Source organism: Anastrepha obliqua, chromosome 3 (genome assembly GCF_027943255.1).
Source record: "Anastrepha obliqua isolate idAnaObli1 chromosome 3, idAnaObli1_1.0, whole genome shotgun sequence".
NCBI lineage: Eukaryota > Metazoa > Arthropoda > Insecta > Diptera > Tephritidae > Anastrepha > Anastrepha obliqua.
The window spans coordinates 39,945,984-39,963,436 of NC_072894.1; the positions used below are offsets into that span (position 1 = coordinate 39,945,984).

The window sequence follows — 17,453 nt, forward strand, 5'->3', positions numbered from 1 at the left end:
GTAGCTTTATACACATACATATGCATGTAGTTCTAATTAGATAAATATTTTGCTTCGATTTTATTTAAAGCAAAGAATAAATTTGTATTCTTAAGTTCAATGCATTTTCCCTGGTGCAATGTGATCCAGAAGAGCGGTTGTGTAAAATTCTATTTTTCGTTTTCTTTATCTGATTTTGTATGTATCCAAAAAAAAAGAACTATTCCCAAATTCAATGATTTCTTATTGTTTGACGTTATTGTGACGTTCGTGTGCACGCGGAGTGCGTGTTTTTTTTTTTGAATTATTTAAAAAAAAAATTTTATTTTTCGTTAAACACTATTCTCTATATATTTAATTACTTATTATATATGTGTGTAAATTAAAAATTTTGTTTTGCTTTCATTAAGTATTTAGTTACAAAGCACAGCTCAAATGATTCAATGCATATTTGCGTTTAAGGCGTTTGCAAATCTTCATATCTTGCTAACGCCAACAGGCTTCACTTTTTCAATTCTTCATTACTGACTGAATGTGATATTGAGTGACGGACACTTTCGGACGTAGGTACGTTGTCCATTAACCATTAAATGTTGCACCGGGCTTGCATTGCCTGATACAGAAGTAGTTATTTGTCTTACCATTCCGCTGCCAAGTTGTTGTAGAATGCCAGAGCCAGATCCCAATGGTCCCGATGAGAGTACAGTAGATGTACGTCTGGAACGGATCGATTGCATGCTGGATGATAATAAAAATGGTACACTGCTCGATGTGTTCGGCATTGATCCACCCTGTTTGTTGGAGGATAATAAAGGAGATTTCTTTGAAAGATTATGAAGTCTCTTCATAGCATACAAATGCTAATGTCATAAATATGTACATATATGTATATGTGTATTGCCATATACATACATGTGTGTGTGTCGGTGTTTCTTGTGCGAATTTTGAAGAAGAATATGTGTGCGTTTATACGCGTACATTTAATTGGTGAGTTGATTACAATAAGAAAAAAATATATATTTAGTTCATATAAACATTTAATACATATTATATAAATAGAAATTGGCAACACTAATTCATATAATTAATTAAAAATTTAGTATTCATAAGTAATTCGATAGTTTTTCCAATTATACATTTTATTTTATTAATTAAGTATTATTAAATTTCGTTAAATTTTATTACTCAGTAAGGCCGCCCTATTCTAGAGCAATGTTATTTTTTAATTTTCTTTCACGCATTTTTTGGAGCTCACTCACATTCTTCTTCGCTGGAAATACATATGTATGTTTTATTTGGGTTTACTAGTTATGCGCTGTAGTATTAAAATTTTTGCAATAAAATGTGATGGTTAATGCGTTTTATTGAAACTGTTGAACAATAATAAAAATGAACGAACCATTTAGGCAACGAATCGAACAACCAATTACACAAAAGAACATTTTAAGTACATAAAACACAATGTCACAAACGAAATTTTAAAACGGAAGCAAAACAATAAACGTTTAAACAGTAGTCATTATGTTAACAATAAATAAACGCATATAAATATATGTATGTAGGTATATACTTATAGCGATATGATTGTATATATAGTAATTTGGTGAAGTAAGTAAGTAAGTAGTGGTAGGTATTTGTTTATATGTATGCATTTCGCAAGAACAGTTCAACGGAAAACGAACAACAACTCAACAAACGATAGAGGATATGTATAAGTATACCTATATGCATGTATTTTGTATGTACGCTGTACCTGAAAAAATATTCTCAAATTTTTGAAAAAATCCTAGTTCTCAATTTGATATTCAGCATTGAAACTAAATGGAATTTGAAACTAAATATTTTCTTAAATTTTTTCTCAAACATTTGTTATCAACTTTATTACGTGTTAGGAAAGATTTGATAAAATGCTGTCATCACTATTGCTTGAAAATGACTGCCATGGCTGGTAGATACACTTGGAAATTAATTAAATTTCGAAAAAGCATGTTTTTTATTTATTTAGAGTCTACCCCAGTTATTTCCACAATTTTAGCCTGGGGAAAAAAAATTAACAAAATCTTGAATTCATGTTCAAACGAAGAAGCATACAAAATTGAGTGCCCTTAAAATACAATATTTTACAAATCTCCCTTTCGGTATTTAGGGCCTTTATTTCAGCATTCAAACGCCCATTCGGGTTTCATAGCTGCTTTCAGCTCGCTTGTGTAAAAACTGTTTTCTGGTCAAACCCGATTTATTGATATCAGACAATTGAGCGGGTGTTTAAAGTACTATAGGTAAGGACATTTGTAGATGAACCGATTGTTTTCTGATAGAAAACAGTATTGTGCAATATACCCAAGGGTTCGGCCCTTTAACTTCGTTTACGCATATTTGGCTGTTGCAATTTATCCAGAAGGCATTCTCTCATTTATCCTTTTGGCATATGCAGAAGGCTTTGTTTTCGATTTTATTGGGCAGGTCGAAAAGCTTTACTGGATTGCTTCGCCTTTTCACATTAGCGCGATATCGAACGGGTGTTCGGAAGCTTCGCAAGGGATTTTTGCGCTAGCCCGAAGTTGTGGGTTGCTTGGACCATTTGCAGAAGAGTCGTCCTGGCCACTCCCAAGTGAATAACAAGCAATGACTTTCTCCACTTGCGTGGACTTCTACATATGGAACCATTTTTCCATCTGGATAAAGAAGTAAAGCGGATGGGTTTTGTAGTGAACGAGGACAAAACGAAGTACCTCCTGTCATCAAACAGCTCACAAACAGTCGGCACACTCGCTTATCGGTCGGCGCACTGTTAACAGATATGATTTCAAGGTTGTAAGGGACTTCATTTAGTTAGGAACCGGTATTAATATCGATAATAACGTCAGTCTTGAAATTCAACGGAAAATCTCTCTTGCCAAGTAAGGGCAACTTCGGATAAAGTTGGCCATTGAGTAGTGAAGTCCACTCTCGACGAACAAAACTAACGCTCTACAAGACTCTCATCATACCCGTTTTAATGTATGGCGCAGAAGATTGGATGATGACAACATTCGATGAGGCGCCCCTTGGAATGTTTGAGAGACAGATTCTGCGGAAGATTTTGGACTTTTGTACAGAAAATAAAGATCCAGCGGCTACGTTGGTTGGGTCATGTCGTCCGAGTGGATACAAGCGTGGTAGCAGAGGAAGATCAAGTGGAGAAGGACTTGGTTTCAACTTACGCCAGTTAGCGCGAGAAAGAAACGCCTGGCGCGCTTTGTTAAACTCGACATAAGCGGTTATCGCGCCAATCAAGAGGAAGAAGATATCCAGAAGGCATTCTTTTAAGCGCATCTTTCCAACAACTGCACTTGAAGCACATCCCTACACTATTATAAAACCATCTCCATGCTTAAAATTAGCCTTTACATTCTTCAACTCAAATTCAGTATTGGGTTTTCTGCAGTCATAACACTGGCCATTCTGCCTATTTAAGTTATATTTGCTTACATCAGTGTGTACTACCTTAAAACAATAGAATAAGTGCAAAAGGAAGTGATTTGGTTATGTTAACCATTTTCCCAAAACCTATACCTTGAGGCAAATTTCTTTCGAGCGCTCAAATAAATCGCTTCTTTCGCGCAGTTTGCCCGTGGTGCTTATGTTTATTAAAAACACTTTTAACTGTATCACTGTAAACCTCTTTATTAGTATATTCCTTTAACCTTTTATTAAGTTTTATGTCTGATGCAAAGTGACTTTCTAACCTTTCCCCTCTTAAAATCGAGCGATCTTCTTTATCATTGAGTTCCGTCCGCTGACTTAGGCGGCTTTTATTGGCAATTGAAGAGTCACTTTTGTATCTTCAAATTAGGTATTGCACTGTAGAATGAGTTCCGTTCATTAGGTTTATCACTTCAAAACTTTTATCAAACAATAAACTGTAGTGGTTTTTATGAAATTTGATTCGCATGTTGACCGCGCACTTGAAATATATATGTATAACGATGTCATGGCGCATTCTATGATATTTATGTATGAGTATTAATTTTGACATGAATTCTCCGAATTTATTTATTTTTACTTCCAGTATAAAAAGGTTGAATGTAAATATAATTTTTTATATGTAGTTAAATTGAATACACTATAAATAAATGCAACACATGTTGTTTTCGCAATATTATTAATTTATCGTTTAGTAAATTGGTTTTAAATTTGAACGCTGCATGCACATATGAATGCAAATTTAATAATCTATTTTTTACGTGAATCATAATACCATATTCACTAACAAACATTAATTTGTTATCGTAATTTGGTATTTTTTTCGTATCATTGGCAATACTTAATACTTAATATTAGCTTGGGGCAAAAGAAATGCATTACTTTTATTTTTTATTTTGTTATTTTTATTTCAAATTGTTTAAAACTGTTTTATGGTCGATCTTTAACTCTTGAGCTATGATACAACTACTTACATGCCGGTGAACTTGGATTCTTTCTGTGATTTTATCGACCTTTCAATATCAATCACTACAGCCATCTGCCGAGAAAGTAATACATTTATTTTTTCCCAAACTAATATGAGAGCAATGGATTCCATTCCATGGAGTTGAGGACTCTTCAATTTGAGAACTAAGCATATTCAAATTGTGCCTTTTAGTTAGAGAACGTTTATCAACGGCAAGTTTAGATGAATTTGAGAACTAAAGCTGAAGATTTGAGAAAATGGTTAGTTATCAAATTCGCCTCAACTTGAGATAGAACAAAACGTTTAATGGGAGTGAGGAAAATATTTACTGAAAAATCCATACTTGTAGTAGAGTTCCTAACATAAATGCTTATTTTACGCGCATGATTTCGAATCTGTGCTAGCGAATAGAGCGAAATAATCGAAAAAATAATAATATATGCAAACAATGAGGAACAGCTGCCTCATATTCTCTAATAGTTTGGACTTACACCCAAGCGATAAGGATATCAAACAGCTATTGCTCAATTCAGCCTGTTAAATTTCTCTCGAGTAACTCGCATATTCGAACTCTACTATCAGGTATGCATATGAAGATCAAGTGTTCCGGCAGTGTACAAAAAGCATAGGTGTATAGTTAGCATTTTAGAGTAAGCAAAGGACAGTTGAATGCATTTGTTTATATTTGTGTGTAATAAGTGAGAAACATAGTTGTACTTGTAGATATGTATTTATATGCTTTTGTGTGTGTGTGAAACAGTGGATAAATAAATGATTTGTACATCACGCGTTGTAAAGTCAAAGCGAAAACGTGTACTCACGATCATGCTCCGTGCAAGCTGCGATAATTTCCAATTAACCGAAAGTAAATGAAATAAAAAATATGGTTGGATAAACAATGGAATGCACACATTGGTAGAGAATTTGCTTAGAGATTGAAAATAATACGAAAATCAATACAAAACCCAAACGTACATTAAATCATACATATGAAATAATGAAATTATGCCCACTGAGATAGTCACATAGTGAAACTTGGTGTATTTACGTAATTAACTGAGTAATTTAGAAAAGCTCACGCTGCGGAACACTCAGATTTAATGAGGAATCGAAAAACATTTGCACGCCTATAAATATAGCTGCAAATATGTATGTATATATAACCAGGACACGTACATTAAGTAGATATTGAACGTTTACGATTTTGATCTTTGAGAAAAGTAGCTGTGACGGTTGCAGTCACTCAGATGTACGAGTATGACATTAAAATAAGGAATTTTATGAATTGGCATGAAAATTTGAAAACACCACGGCAAAATAAAAAAACACACTGACACTCAGATGAAATAAATGAAAACAGTTATGTATTTATGTATATAAATACAAAAATATGCTCATGTCTGGCCGGTAGAACGGAATTAAGTCATGTACAACATTAAATATTTAAAAGTTACAACTCATAGATAAGGTTAAGCATTTATCAAATATAATTTCATTTTTCAAATATAATTTCAGTTATCAAAATTATAATTTATTAAATAGCGAATGCAGCCTAACATTTCCTACTCCCTACTATGAGGCTTATACTTTTGTTCATACCACGAAATCGACTAAATATACGACTACGACTATTCAACTAAAAAGAAAGCTCCGTTTTCACTTTACATGGTCCCACTTGTCTTTTTCCTGTTCCCATGCCTTAAGCTACCACTTCGCCGAAAGCGGTTTGAGACGATTGAAGCGCAAAAACAGAATTCGTAAACGACTCTAAAATCGCATACTGAAAATTGAAAGGAATAAAATAATAGGCCTTGAATATTAGACAAATTCTGGGTAATTTGTGAACAGAAGTAAGGGATGAAGACTGGTATTGTCCTCTTTATCAGAAGGAGGCAGAAGGAGGAAGTTTATGGACTCGTTCTGCCTAAGCCAAAAGGAGTCATAGAACAGCTATCCAAAGAAATCAAATATCTTGGAGTAATCCTCGATAATAAGCTCCTCCAAAGACATCCAATGCACTTACAAGCTTCTGACTGATGTTACCTGTCATGTTTGACCGACTGTCGCAGGTCCTTCTGTCATTAAGCAGAAGGGAAAGGTGGGCATCTCAGATGGTCCACTCTGCCCAGCATACGGAGAGGAGGATGAGACGGCAGGCCACTTTCTGTGCGTCTGTGCGTCGAATTTGGCACTGTTGTGTTACGAAGCGACCTCCTTGTCATCTCAAGATCTACACAGATTTCTTCGGAGGGAGGAAGAATAGACTTAATGTCAGACTGTCCCATCTAGCAGGTGTGCGTGTCAACAAACAAGAAGACTAAAGCCTAATTGTTTCGTGGTTAAAATCACGTTTACAAACCGGCTCCAACCAGCCTCTTCTCTTAACACGAAATACGCTGATCTAGAGTTCAACAGTGATGACTACTTTAGCTCACTTATGGGCAGCTAAAAATATACGAATACGAAGGTTGCTAATTGATTTTTCATCGTACATTTTCTCCACATACGACTACTTTCTGTTACTCAATATAAAGAAATAGTTCGATGGTAAGAGGATTGGTTCGAATGAAGAGTTAACTTATGAAACGGAAGCATTTTTTGAGGCGCGGGTCGAGTGATGAGCCCATCGATGAATGATAATCATGTTTTGAGCGCAACTTATATTTAGGTGGACACTAAAAAGTGGAGTAATGTAGAACGAATCACATATAGCGAAAATGTGACTATTATAGAATAGATTTTCCAAGACTTATTAAACCACTCCCAGATACATATGTATACTAACATATTTCTACACTTATCATATTTTATTTGTTAACCTTGCCTTACAAAAAATCAGCATGAGAAAACAATTAATTACAATTACATTCCAACGAAAACAGTTATTTGAAATTATGTTCAGTGTGTGAGGTTTCGAATGCCATCAGAGGGAAATCGTAAATTAATTTCGAAGGGCTTAAAAAAACGGCAAAATGCAAATAAGTACATGAAAAAACAATAAATTGGAAATGAAATAAGAATATATAATTATGAAACGGTTACTGTAACTGGTGGTATAGGTGTATATAATATTCTGGGATTGACATTTTTTTATTAAAAGGTTTCAGAACTAACTTTGAAATAAATTGCCCGCCACCCATACCACCTCTACACTAACCGCTTCATCTTTCATAGGAAACAAGATACATTTCCATGAACAGTTAATATAGTACGTGTTGATTTTATTAATATTAGAAAGATAAAGGCTTCCTTCCAGTTATTTGTACGAAAACGATTAAGATATACTGTATGTACGAGTAAGTAACTGTTTATCATTTGACGAGCGTGCGAAGGCGAGTACGAGCTTGCATTAATGGTATGAAACGAACAAGATACACATTTGCTTAGTAGTTCACACATTACAAAAACAAAGCAGCAATGTTGGTTAGTTACAGTTATTTATGCGAATATTCATATATGCGAACAACGCAACGCACTCGCACAAGAGACCTGAAGCGTGATTTGAATGGCAAAAATTGTTGAGACGTTTTTTAGACTTACAACATAGGCCGACGAAGAGGGTACCGACAAACTCGATCCGGAACTACCGCGGGCACCAAAACCATACGTCTATTCAAGGAGGAAGTGTAGAGGGTATTTACCAATTACCATATCGTATATGTAGTTGTTATGTGGTGAAATATGAAGTAGTAAGTAAATGAGAAAAATAATTCCGAATTTCAATACTGATGATAAATTTAGATTTCTTCTTTTCGTTTTTTTTACAGAAACAATAAAAAGTAGCTTCTAACTAACTAAAAAATATCTGCGTATAAGCTGCTTCAAAAATAAAAAAGCAGTTTTTATATGAACAATTTATGGGGCTATGCGATAGTAAAGCGTTTGCATTGAATGTACAACTTTTTTTTTTTGAATTCACTAAATGGACAAACTATTTATGCAGGTATATGTATAAATTTACTTGTTTTGAGAAAGTAAAATTTCACTACAAACAATATACATATATGAACATTTTTTTTTATTTATCACAATAAAAGTAGCACAGAGTAACCCCGCCCAACCTATAACTACATACTTAGGCAAAACAAAAATTGTAAACTCATTAAGCTTCTTTGCAACGGATTTACCAAACAAAAAAGAAAAACGAAACAATAGAAAATAAGCTGAATTCAATGAACAGGGTCAACAAATGTAAATCAGCGAGCGCGCATACAAATGCAGACGCTGTAAGATGAATTGGAGTTAGATGTGGTGCAAGGAAGGCGGCTACTTACAGTAGGCGGTGACAGATTGATTGTCGAGCCACGTCGTTCTTGTGGTCCAATGCTCGAGTGTCGGCGTGTTGGCAGTCCAGAGCCTGGTGTTCCACCAGGCGAGGATGCACACGACGGCGCTATGCGTATTTTCGGTGTCATCAAAGTGTTATCCGAGAGACGCCGATTGGGGAATGCATTAGCAACACGCAGGAAGTTACTATCCGGCGATGATGGCGAGCAACCGAACCACCATCCTCCCAGCATGCCTGAGCCTGTAAATAAACGAACTGCAAAAATTAAAAATATTCGAAGCAACAAATCGTCCGGCAATGGCTGCGCAGAATATGGTACATATGTTGGTATATCTGTACGTATGTATGTATATATAGAGGTTTAACTTTGTTCACTTCTGTTACTAGCAAGTTTCTACACATCAAACTCCTTATACAAAATAAAGCCCTGAAATACGTAGGTAATGCATTAACTTCGCGAAGCAACTGTCGGGTATGGCGTACGCGCCTGGCCGACGTTTTGAAGATTCATAAAAATAAGAAGAAGCTGCCATAATAACGGACTTATGATTACAGTTGGAAGTAGCTGAAGTTATAACAGAAGACGAGTACAGTTTGAAGTTAAAACAGTTATTTTCAATGGCTGTCCTTGACTGACTTTGGGGGGCTCTTCAGGCCAAATATGGCGATTTTGCTTATTGACGTAGCCGTTAAGCCAAAAATGTAGGATGACCTGAGCACTCGATGAACACTTTTCACAGAGCGTCGATTTTAGTAATATAATTATACGATTTATAAACGTTGTTCTACATAAATCTTTCCATGATAAAATGCCCATGAATACTGAAAAGCAATTATGTATTTACTTTGACAGTAGTCAAAGATCTGTCAAAAAGGTCATATAAGAATAAGCAAGGCAACCGTAGCATTTTGAATAGAATTTTGCTCATAACCGAAACAGTTACTTGGACCATAAATACAAATTAGTTTTTTGTGATGTTCGCTGCGACGAATAACAGAAATTCAGGAAATATCAGGAAAACTTAAATTACTCTTTTTGCTGTGATTCGCTTCTCTTTTATCAAAGACTCATTTAACCTATGTATGTATTACAACGCAGATGTGCAAAATTACCAATGAGTTCAATAGTATGAAAGGAACTGAAAAAAAACGCTTATAAATTCAAGTCAATCGATAAATGATTTAACGAGGAGTAGCAGATAAACTGCTACTGTGGTATAACAATGGATAGGCAACTTTCTAATTGAGTTGGTTTAAAGACCGACTTCAACCGTCCAACCTAAGTCACAATGACAAGTTGTACCGTCCGCTTTAGCCTATGTTGTCATTATATTAGTCGGGAGAAAAATAAATATATTATTTCTATGTAAAATTTTTGTGAAAGTGGTTTAAAACTGTTTCATGATCGATCTTTAGCTCTTGGGCGATGATACGACTACTAACATACTGGTCAACTTCGACTATTTCCGGAATTTTATCGATATTTTCTTTAACATAAAAAATGCCTAAATAGAGTTGACGAAACCAAAGCGGCACCACAAACACCATTTACAATTTCAGTGGCCTGGCTTGCATTTTTGCCTTAATCCAAGAAAAATTGTAAAATGCACCAATTTTTTTTTGTTGAGTTTCATTCTTAACACCCTATAATAATGAATAAATAAAAAACAGCAAAATATTTTTTTCAGTATGAAATGTCGCCTTGACGACGAGCATAAACCTTAAATTGTTCCATCGGTGCTTTACGAGATATCGATCACTACAGCCAATTTCCGAGAAAATAAAGGATTTTCTATTCCTTTATATGTATAGGGTTGTACTGTTACGAAACCATGTCGTTGTATCGTTGAGTCTGATTGAGGTGGGAAGCAATATGTGAACGAAGTTTAGGCGAGTTTTATTGAAAAAGATACAAAAACTTAAAAGGGAATGCGTTATAAAATCGTTTATTTAAAATTAATATAATAAAATGATTTATCATTTATTTAATAAATAACATCTAAGAAATTATTGACATAAAATCACATATTTAAATTTTTTTTTTTCAAATACCTATTATCCTAATAGTGTGTATATATAAGTTATGATAGAGCTTAAAAGGGAGATCAGCTTAAGCTTTTGCTTTACTCTTGACCTTACAAGGCAACTTTATAATGGCACTTTTATTGTCGTTGCAAGAGTGAATACAGTGGTGGGATGCGTACAATTTACCATGACCCTACTGCATAAATCTATCTGAATCCTCAATGAACTGGGCTATTACATCTTATTGATATAAACCTACGACTTCAGAAAACCCTATAACAAAAAGTCTAGCCGAGTCAAATCGCACATTTTGTTTTTACAGTGCTTTCAGTGCCTTAGGTTAGGTTGGATTAACCAGGTTATTTCTCTAAGACACTCGATGGCCCTAAACTCCATTGTCATACCTGCATTTGATTTCCATCCTCTAACTAAGTTGCTTATACCTCTTGGATTTGTTTAAGAAAGTAACTAGTCCCTCCTCAGATATTTTGCAATTTTGCCACGGCTTCAAATAAATAATCACCAAGATATTTAGTACGACTATTTTAAAGTGCAGGAAAATCACAGAGGAGGTGTTGTACCGACTCAATGTCTTCTTCATCTCCACAGTTCCTGCAGAAGTCATTGTGATGTACATTTATTAGCGCAGTGACACGTTATAACACCTGAGAGGACGCTGGTAGTTGATCTATTGAACCCACGCAGACATTTTGTCCTTTTTGAATTCAGTTTAATTCAAAGTGCTTTGGAAAACCTGCAGTTAGTCGTCAGAGACCACCTTCTATTGGTTTCTGCTATTACACTCAAGTCAATCGCAGTGTATAGTTCGTTTAAAGAAATGCTTATGTCCTCTACCACTCGCTGAAGGTAAAACTCAGAGCCTTTCCTTGCACACTCAGCCGCTCTTTCATTTCCCTCCAATCCAGAGTGGCCGGGACCCCAACAAAGTGTGGTGTTGTGTTGTTGGATAAGCGTGAGCGACCTCTTCAACAAAAAGTGTAAGGTTTACTGGAGGTGTAAGTCCATCAGTTTTATTGTTTTTGCTGCTTTGTCTTCAGCGTAGATCTCAGCTTGGGAGCCCAAAGAAGCAATTGAAGGTGTTTTTTAAAAGATATCATTTTTATGTTTTTATATTTATTTCATAATATTTAATAATTTTTATATTTTTTCACAGCCTTTAACCCTTCTTTTGCCCTTAATGTGCTGATTTAAGTTTTTGATTCACCCGACCTTTTTCGATTATTTAAATTATCGAAGGTACTTAACAGGTAGTGTTTGGAATCGATGTTTTGTTATGTTGGACTGCCTGCTGAGTCTATTTAATTGCCCTATTCTTTTAATTGTGGATAGCCGAAAGACATAATAGCTGCTTGCAGTTTTTTTCACAAATTGAGTTTTATGCCACCTTCCTTTAAGAGGAGCATTTTCATGGCCGAAATACACAAAATAGTCATTGTGTGTCGATGATCGACCGTTATTAGAGACAAATGTTCTACCTATTTGGTGCTTTATGCTTGGCAGGGTCGCTTTAACTAAAAATAGTTACAAAATCGGGCACTTGAACTAAAATTAAAAAAGGAGAAATGTGAAAAAAACATCTGATAAAATTTCGTTTCTTGTTGTTGTTTCAAATGTATTTACAAATACACCAACTGCAAATTTATGCCTGTTTTGCAGTCTACTTACATTCACATGTGCTATGCATACGTAGCATACTTATATGGACACACACGCATGTGCATATTTGTTTTCCCACAATCGGCGTAGGCATATATGGGCATGTTTGGTATGAATTCATACCATTTGTACGAGCTAACAAGTATGTGAGTATGCCTATTTGCATTTGCATTTGATCTCGAATGCATTTATGGTACATGTGTGTGGGTGAAGAAGTGTGTGTTATATGTACATACCTCCAGAGTTCTTCCGTGCCATATCCTCAGCACTGGATGTTTTCCGCTGATCGATTCGCAAATTGGGTATATTGAATGGTGGTGCATTCATGTTATCCGAAGAGAATTGATGTCTCAATGGACGATGACGCTCCGGTGATGGTATTGACAGATTGTCAAGCTTCAATTTGTTACGTTGCTGTCGGTCAATTTGTTCGAGCATCTCTTGCAGCACCTGTTAGTGCATGGAATGTGGTATGATTGAAATGGAAAACGAGTAGTTGATGTAGCGAGTTTCGATAAAATAAAAAATGCATATACATATGCATGTCTCCACACATATGCGTATTTGTAAATATGTGTAAACAAAAAATGCAAGTAAGAAACACTAATTGGAATCTCTGTATGCTTTTGACGATTAATAAATCAGTCACTGTATTCATGAATACAGTAGAGTATTACCTACACACATACAGCCGTGTTCACATGATTAGATGCAATCATTTTTAAGGAAAGACATGGTTATTAAAGCAACCGTATTTGATCTAGTGAGCCAAGGTTTTTTGATAATTCAAGTGAAGGCAGTACTTTACTCGAAAATAAACATTCATCGAAATATCTTTCCGTCTAACGGTATTTCGCAGCAGTAAAACTTCCTCAGTTGTAATATTATGTTTGATTTATTGGTTCACTTGAATAGAGGCACTCAGTTTGCCTACATTATTGGAATGATAAGAACTACAAAGGCGAACTGCTATAGCTTTGACCTCTATTCAAATTAACCAATAAAACATGCACACTATTAGAGCTGCTGAAGTTTTACTGCTGGGAAATACCGTTAAGTGGAGTAATGTTCTGAAGCATGTTTTTTTCGAGCAAAGTACAAGAGCAATGGAGCAAAATTTCTCGTTCTTTACGTACCACCGCCGAAGAAGAAGCTTGGGATGCTGGCCGATAGGAACAATGCATGAAAACTAGTGACTGACATCCAGAGCGTGCTTAAATTATGGAGAGAACACTTGTTGAACTTGTTAAATATTGACAGCTGCGCAGTTCACAGATAATGTGAAGATTCCGATACCCCAATGGTTGACGACGGAACTGTCGTTCCACTACCCGACATGGCGAGGTGGGAATAGCAACAGCGCGGCTATATACCAAAAAAGGCGCGGGAGCCGACGAACTGCCGGCTGAGCTATTCAAACATGGCGACGAGGAGCTGGTAAGGTGCATGCATCAGTTCCTATACGAAGTATGGTCGGAGGAAAGCATGCCGCCCCATTGGAATTTAAGTGTGCTCTACCCAATCTACAAGAAAAGTGCCAAGCAATCTGTGCTAATTACCGGGTACCCATTTTTGGGTAATTGGCCGAGCTCTTACTCCTATTTGTGGCGTGCGTCTTGATTTTGTTCCACAAATGAAGTTTAAAGCCGACTCCGAACGGTGGATATTTTTTTTATGAGGGGCTTTTTCATGCAGAAACACACTCGGAGGCTTGTCATTGCCTACCGAGGGACGATCGTTATTAGAAAAAAAAAATGCCTTCCCGTTGGTGATTCACAGAGATTCAAACCTATGTAGTCCGAGTTACGACTACAATCTATGATGTGACTACCATACACCAACCCATACGGCTCCTGGGGGATTAGTCTTCTAACTATCGCTCATCAAATTCTAGCGAGCGTATTGTGCGAAATGCTGAAACTCACCATCAACCAATTGATTGGATCTTATAAATGTGCCTTTAGACCTGGAAAATCTACAAGCGACCAAACATTCACAATACGCCAAGTTGTGTAAAAGTCCCATGAAAGGAGAATCGACATACACCATCTTTTCATCGATTTCAAAGCTGCATTCGACAGTACGAAAAAGAGTTACCTGTATGCCGCGATGTCTGAATTTGATATCCCCGCAAAAATAATACGGCTATGCAAAATGACGTTGCTCAATACCACTCATGGGACAGGGTGACCCTCCGTCGTGTGACTTCTTTAACCTGATGCTGAAAAAGATCGTGCGAGCCGCAGAACTTAATAGCTCAGGCACAATTTTATATAAGAGCGTACAATTGTTGGCGTACGTCGATGATATTCATATCGTCGACCTTAACAAACGCGCTGTTAGTTCTACCTTTTCCAATATGGATAAAGAAGCAAATCGAATGGGGCTGGTGGTGAACGAGGCCAAAACGAAGTACATACCTTCTGTCATCAAACAAACAGTCAGCGCACTCGCATATCGGCACCCACGTCACTGTTGACAGTTATGATTTCAAGGTTGTGAGAGACCTCGTTTACCTAGGAACCAGCACTAACATCGATAACAATGTCAGCCTTGAAATCCGACTCAGAATCTCTCTTTCCATTAAGAGCTACTTTGGACTAAGTAGGCTATTGAATAGTAAAGGCCTCTCTCGACGAACAAATCTAACACTCTACTGCTTTACGACGACATAGGCATATCGCAGCGAATATACATATAGTAGATCCAACAGCTTCGTTGACTGGGTCATGTCATCTGAATGGATACAAAGACTCCGGCTCGGAAAGTATTCGATGTACCAGCTGGTGGTAGTAGAGGAAGAGGAAGGCCAATCAACAAGAAGAAGCTCAATCTACCGAGTTTAGTCCTCACAGTTTCTAGTGATAATAATATAACATAAAGCGACTAGATAGCAGTAATAGTTCTGCCAATTGCTGTCAAAAGATCCAGTTTATCCAATCGTATTACTAAGCGTCGTTTCACCCTTACCGGTCTCAAACAAACTATTAAAAAATATGGTCGAAAATCCGGCTCAGTTGTAAATACGTAAATATAATTTAAAATTATTCTTCCGAGGAGACCTATTTTCAGCTTAGGCGGTTATGTTATATTAACATTGGCGCTATTAGAGCGAGAATAATCCACGAGTGTTCCTTCAAGCATTAATGTATTTAACGGGTGATTTTTTAGCTAAAACCTTTTTAAACAGTTGGTTTAAACAGCTGACGCACGTTTCGTGTTTTGTTTCACTGTCAAACATCTTCAGTTTGGTCTATAATTTAACCATGAATCGTCTTACAAACAATTAACGCTTGTAAATCATTGAATTTTATTATAAAAATGCGTGTTCTGTTAAGAATGTTTATCGCGCACTTCTTACATTTTATGGTCAGTTTAATATACCCACTCAAGCGGCTATTCGAGCTATTGTCACTAAATTTAGAACCAAATTTACATTATAATATATATACAGGGTGGCTGATGAATTTTGCTACATTAAGAAACTCAAATTACTTTTTTTTTAGTGTATGGAATTCATTTATTTTTTTTCAAGTTGAAGTTTATTAAATGTAGCTTAACTAGTTTTAAAAATAATTGAATTTAAATGCCCCCCATGCTCGTTGACACAAGTGCGGCATCTTAGTAAAAAGTTGTTCATTGCTGCTTTGAGAGTTGCGACAGGAATAGCCGCAATTGTTGCCCGAATGGATTGTTTTAGTTCATCCAAATTTATTGGCTTTATTTTATAAACTTCTTGTTTACATAAGCCCCACAAGAAAAAGTCAGGTGCAGTAAGGTCAGGCGACCTGGGGGGCCAACGAAATTCGGAGTTTCTTGAAATCAGTTTATTGGGAAATTTTCGTCGCAACTCTGTCATAACAGTCTGCGCTATGTGAGACGTTGCCCCATCTTGTTGAAACCACACAGAGTTGAGAGGAATTCTCTTTCGGCGTAGTTCTGGATAGAAAAATTCTTTCAGCATTTTCAAATAACGGTCTCCAGTAACCGTAACGGTGTGACCATTTTCTTCAAAAAAATAAGGCCCGACAATACAGCGTGAAGAAACCGCACACCACACTGTCACGCGAAGAGGATGCAATTCCGTCTCGTGGAGTATCTGTGGGTTAGAAGTACTCCATATTCGACAATTTTGTTTGTTCACATTGCCGTTTAAATCGAAATGGGCCTCATCAGACATGAAAAGACAGTTTAACATGTTTTGTTCTTCTTCCACCATTTGCAGGATCTTCTGGCAAAATTCCAAGCGAATCGGCAAGTCTGCTGCATTCAATTTGTTAACCATTTGAATTTTGTAGGGAAATAAGTCTAAATCTTTGTGCATTATTGTTTGCAAAGACTGTCGGCTGACACCAAGTTGAGCAGATAAGCTTCTTGTTGAAACCCTTGGATTGCTTTGTATAGCTGCAGCTACAGCAGCGATCGTTTCCTCCGTCCGAACTGGTGAGTTTCGATGATAAGGCCTTCTTGCGACTGTTCCTTGCTCAGCAAAATTATTCACTCCAGTGCGTGATAGCGGCGGACTATCCAAATTCTTGTTTGCGTGTCCCAGTTATCCATTTTAATAAATTTTAAAGATCAATCTGCAAACTAAAACAAAAATGGAACAGATAACTTAAAAAGAAAAAAAGTTATTCAATTTTTTTTTTTGTAGCGGCTTTCATCAGCCACCCTGTACATATAATTGGCGCGTACACCCTTTTTGGTTGTTTGGCCGAGCTCCTCCTCCTATTTGTGGTGTGCGTCTTGCTGTTGTTCCACAAATGGAGGGACCTACAGTTTCAAACCGACTCCGAACGGCAGATATTTTTATGAGGAGCTTTTTCATGGCAGAAATACACTCGGAGGTTTGCCATTGCCTGCCGAGGGGCGACCGCTATTAGAAAAATATTTTTCTAAACTTTGGTGTTTCACCGAGATCCGAACCAACGTTCTCTCTGTGAATTCCGAATGGTAATCACGCACCAACCCATTCGGCTATGGCGGCCGATCGATTTAAATAAAAATTTCATGCATTTTTCTGAATTTTATGTGTGTTTTTTTGAAAAACTT

At 36.5% G+C, this 17,453-nt stretch overlaps 1 protein-coding gene across 3 annotated transcripts in view; it reads right to left on the reverse strand.

Annotated features, from left to right (window-relative positions):
- The window catches only part of LOC129241202 (SCY1-like protein 2), a 104,691-nt gene that overhangs the window by 25,015 nt on the left and 62,223 nt on the right, over nucleotides 1-17,453 (reverse strand). Inside the window, exons 15-18 of one of the 3 annotated variants that reach the window (XM_054877418.1) lie at nucleotides 12,638-12,851; nucleotides 8,686-8,939; nucleotides 7,952-8,020; nucleotides 621-800 (exon numbers count right to left, since the gene is read on the reverse strand). In XM_054877418.1, the coding sequence (XP_054733393.1) occupies nucleotides 621-800; nucleotides 7,952-8,020; nucleotides 8,686-8,939; nucleotides 12,638-12,851 (717 nt within the window). Of the gene's footprint in view, nucleotides 1-415; nucleotides 801-7,951; nucleotides 8,021-8,685; nucleotides 8,940-12,637; nucleotides 12,852-17,453 lie in introns of those variants that run through there. The other 2 variants (XM_054877416.1, XM_054877417.1) reach the window with 2 other exon arrangements.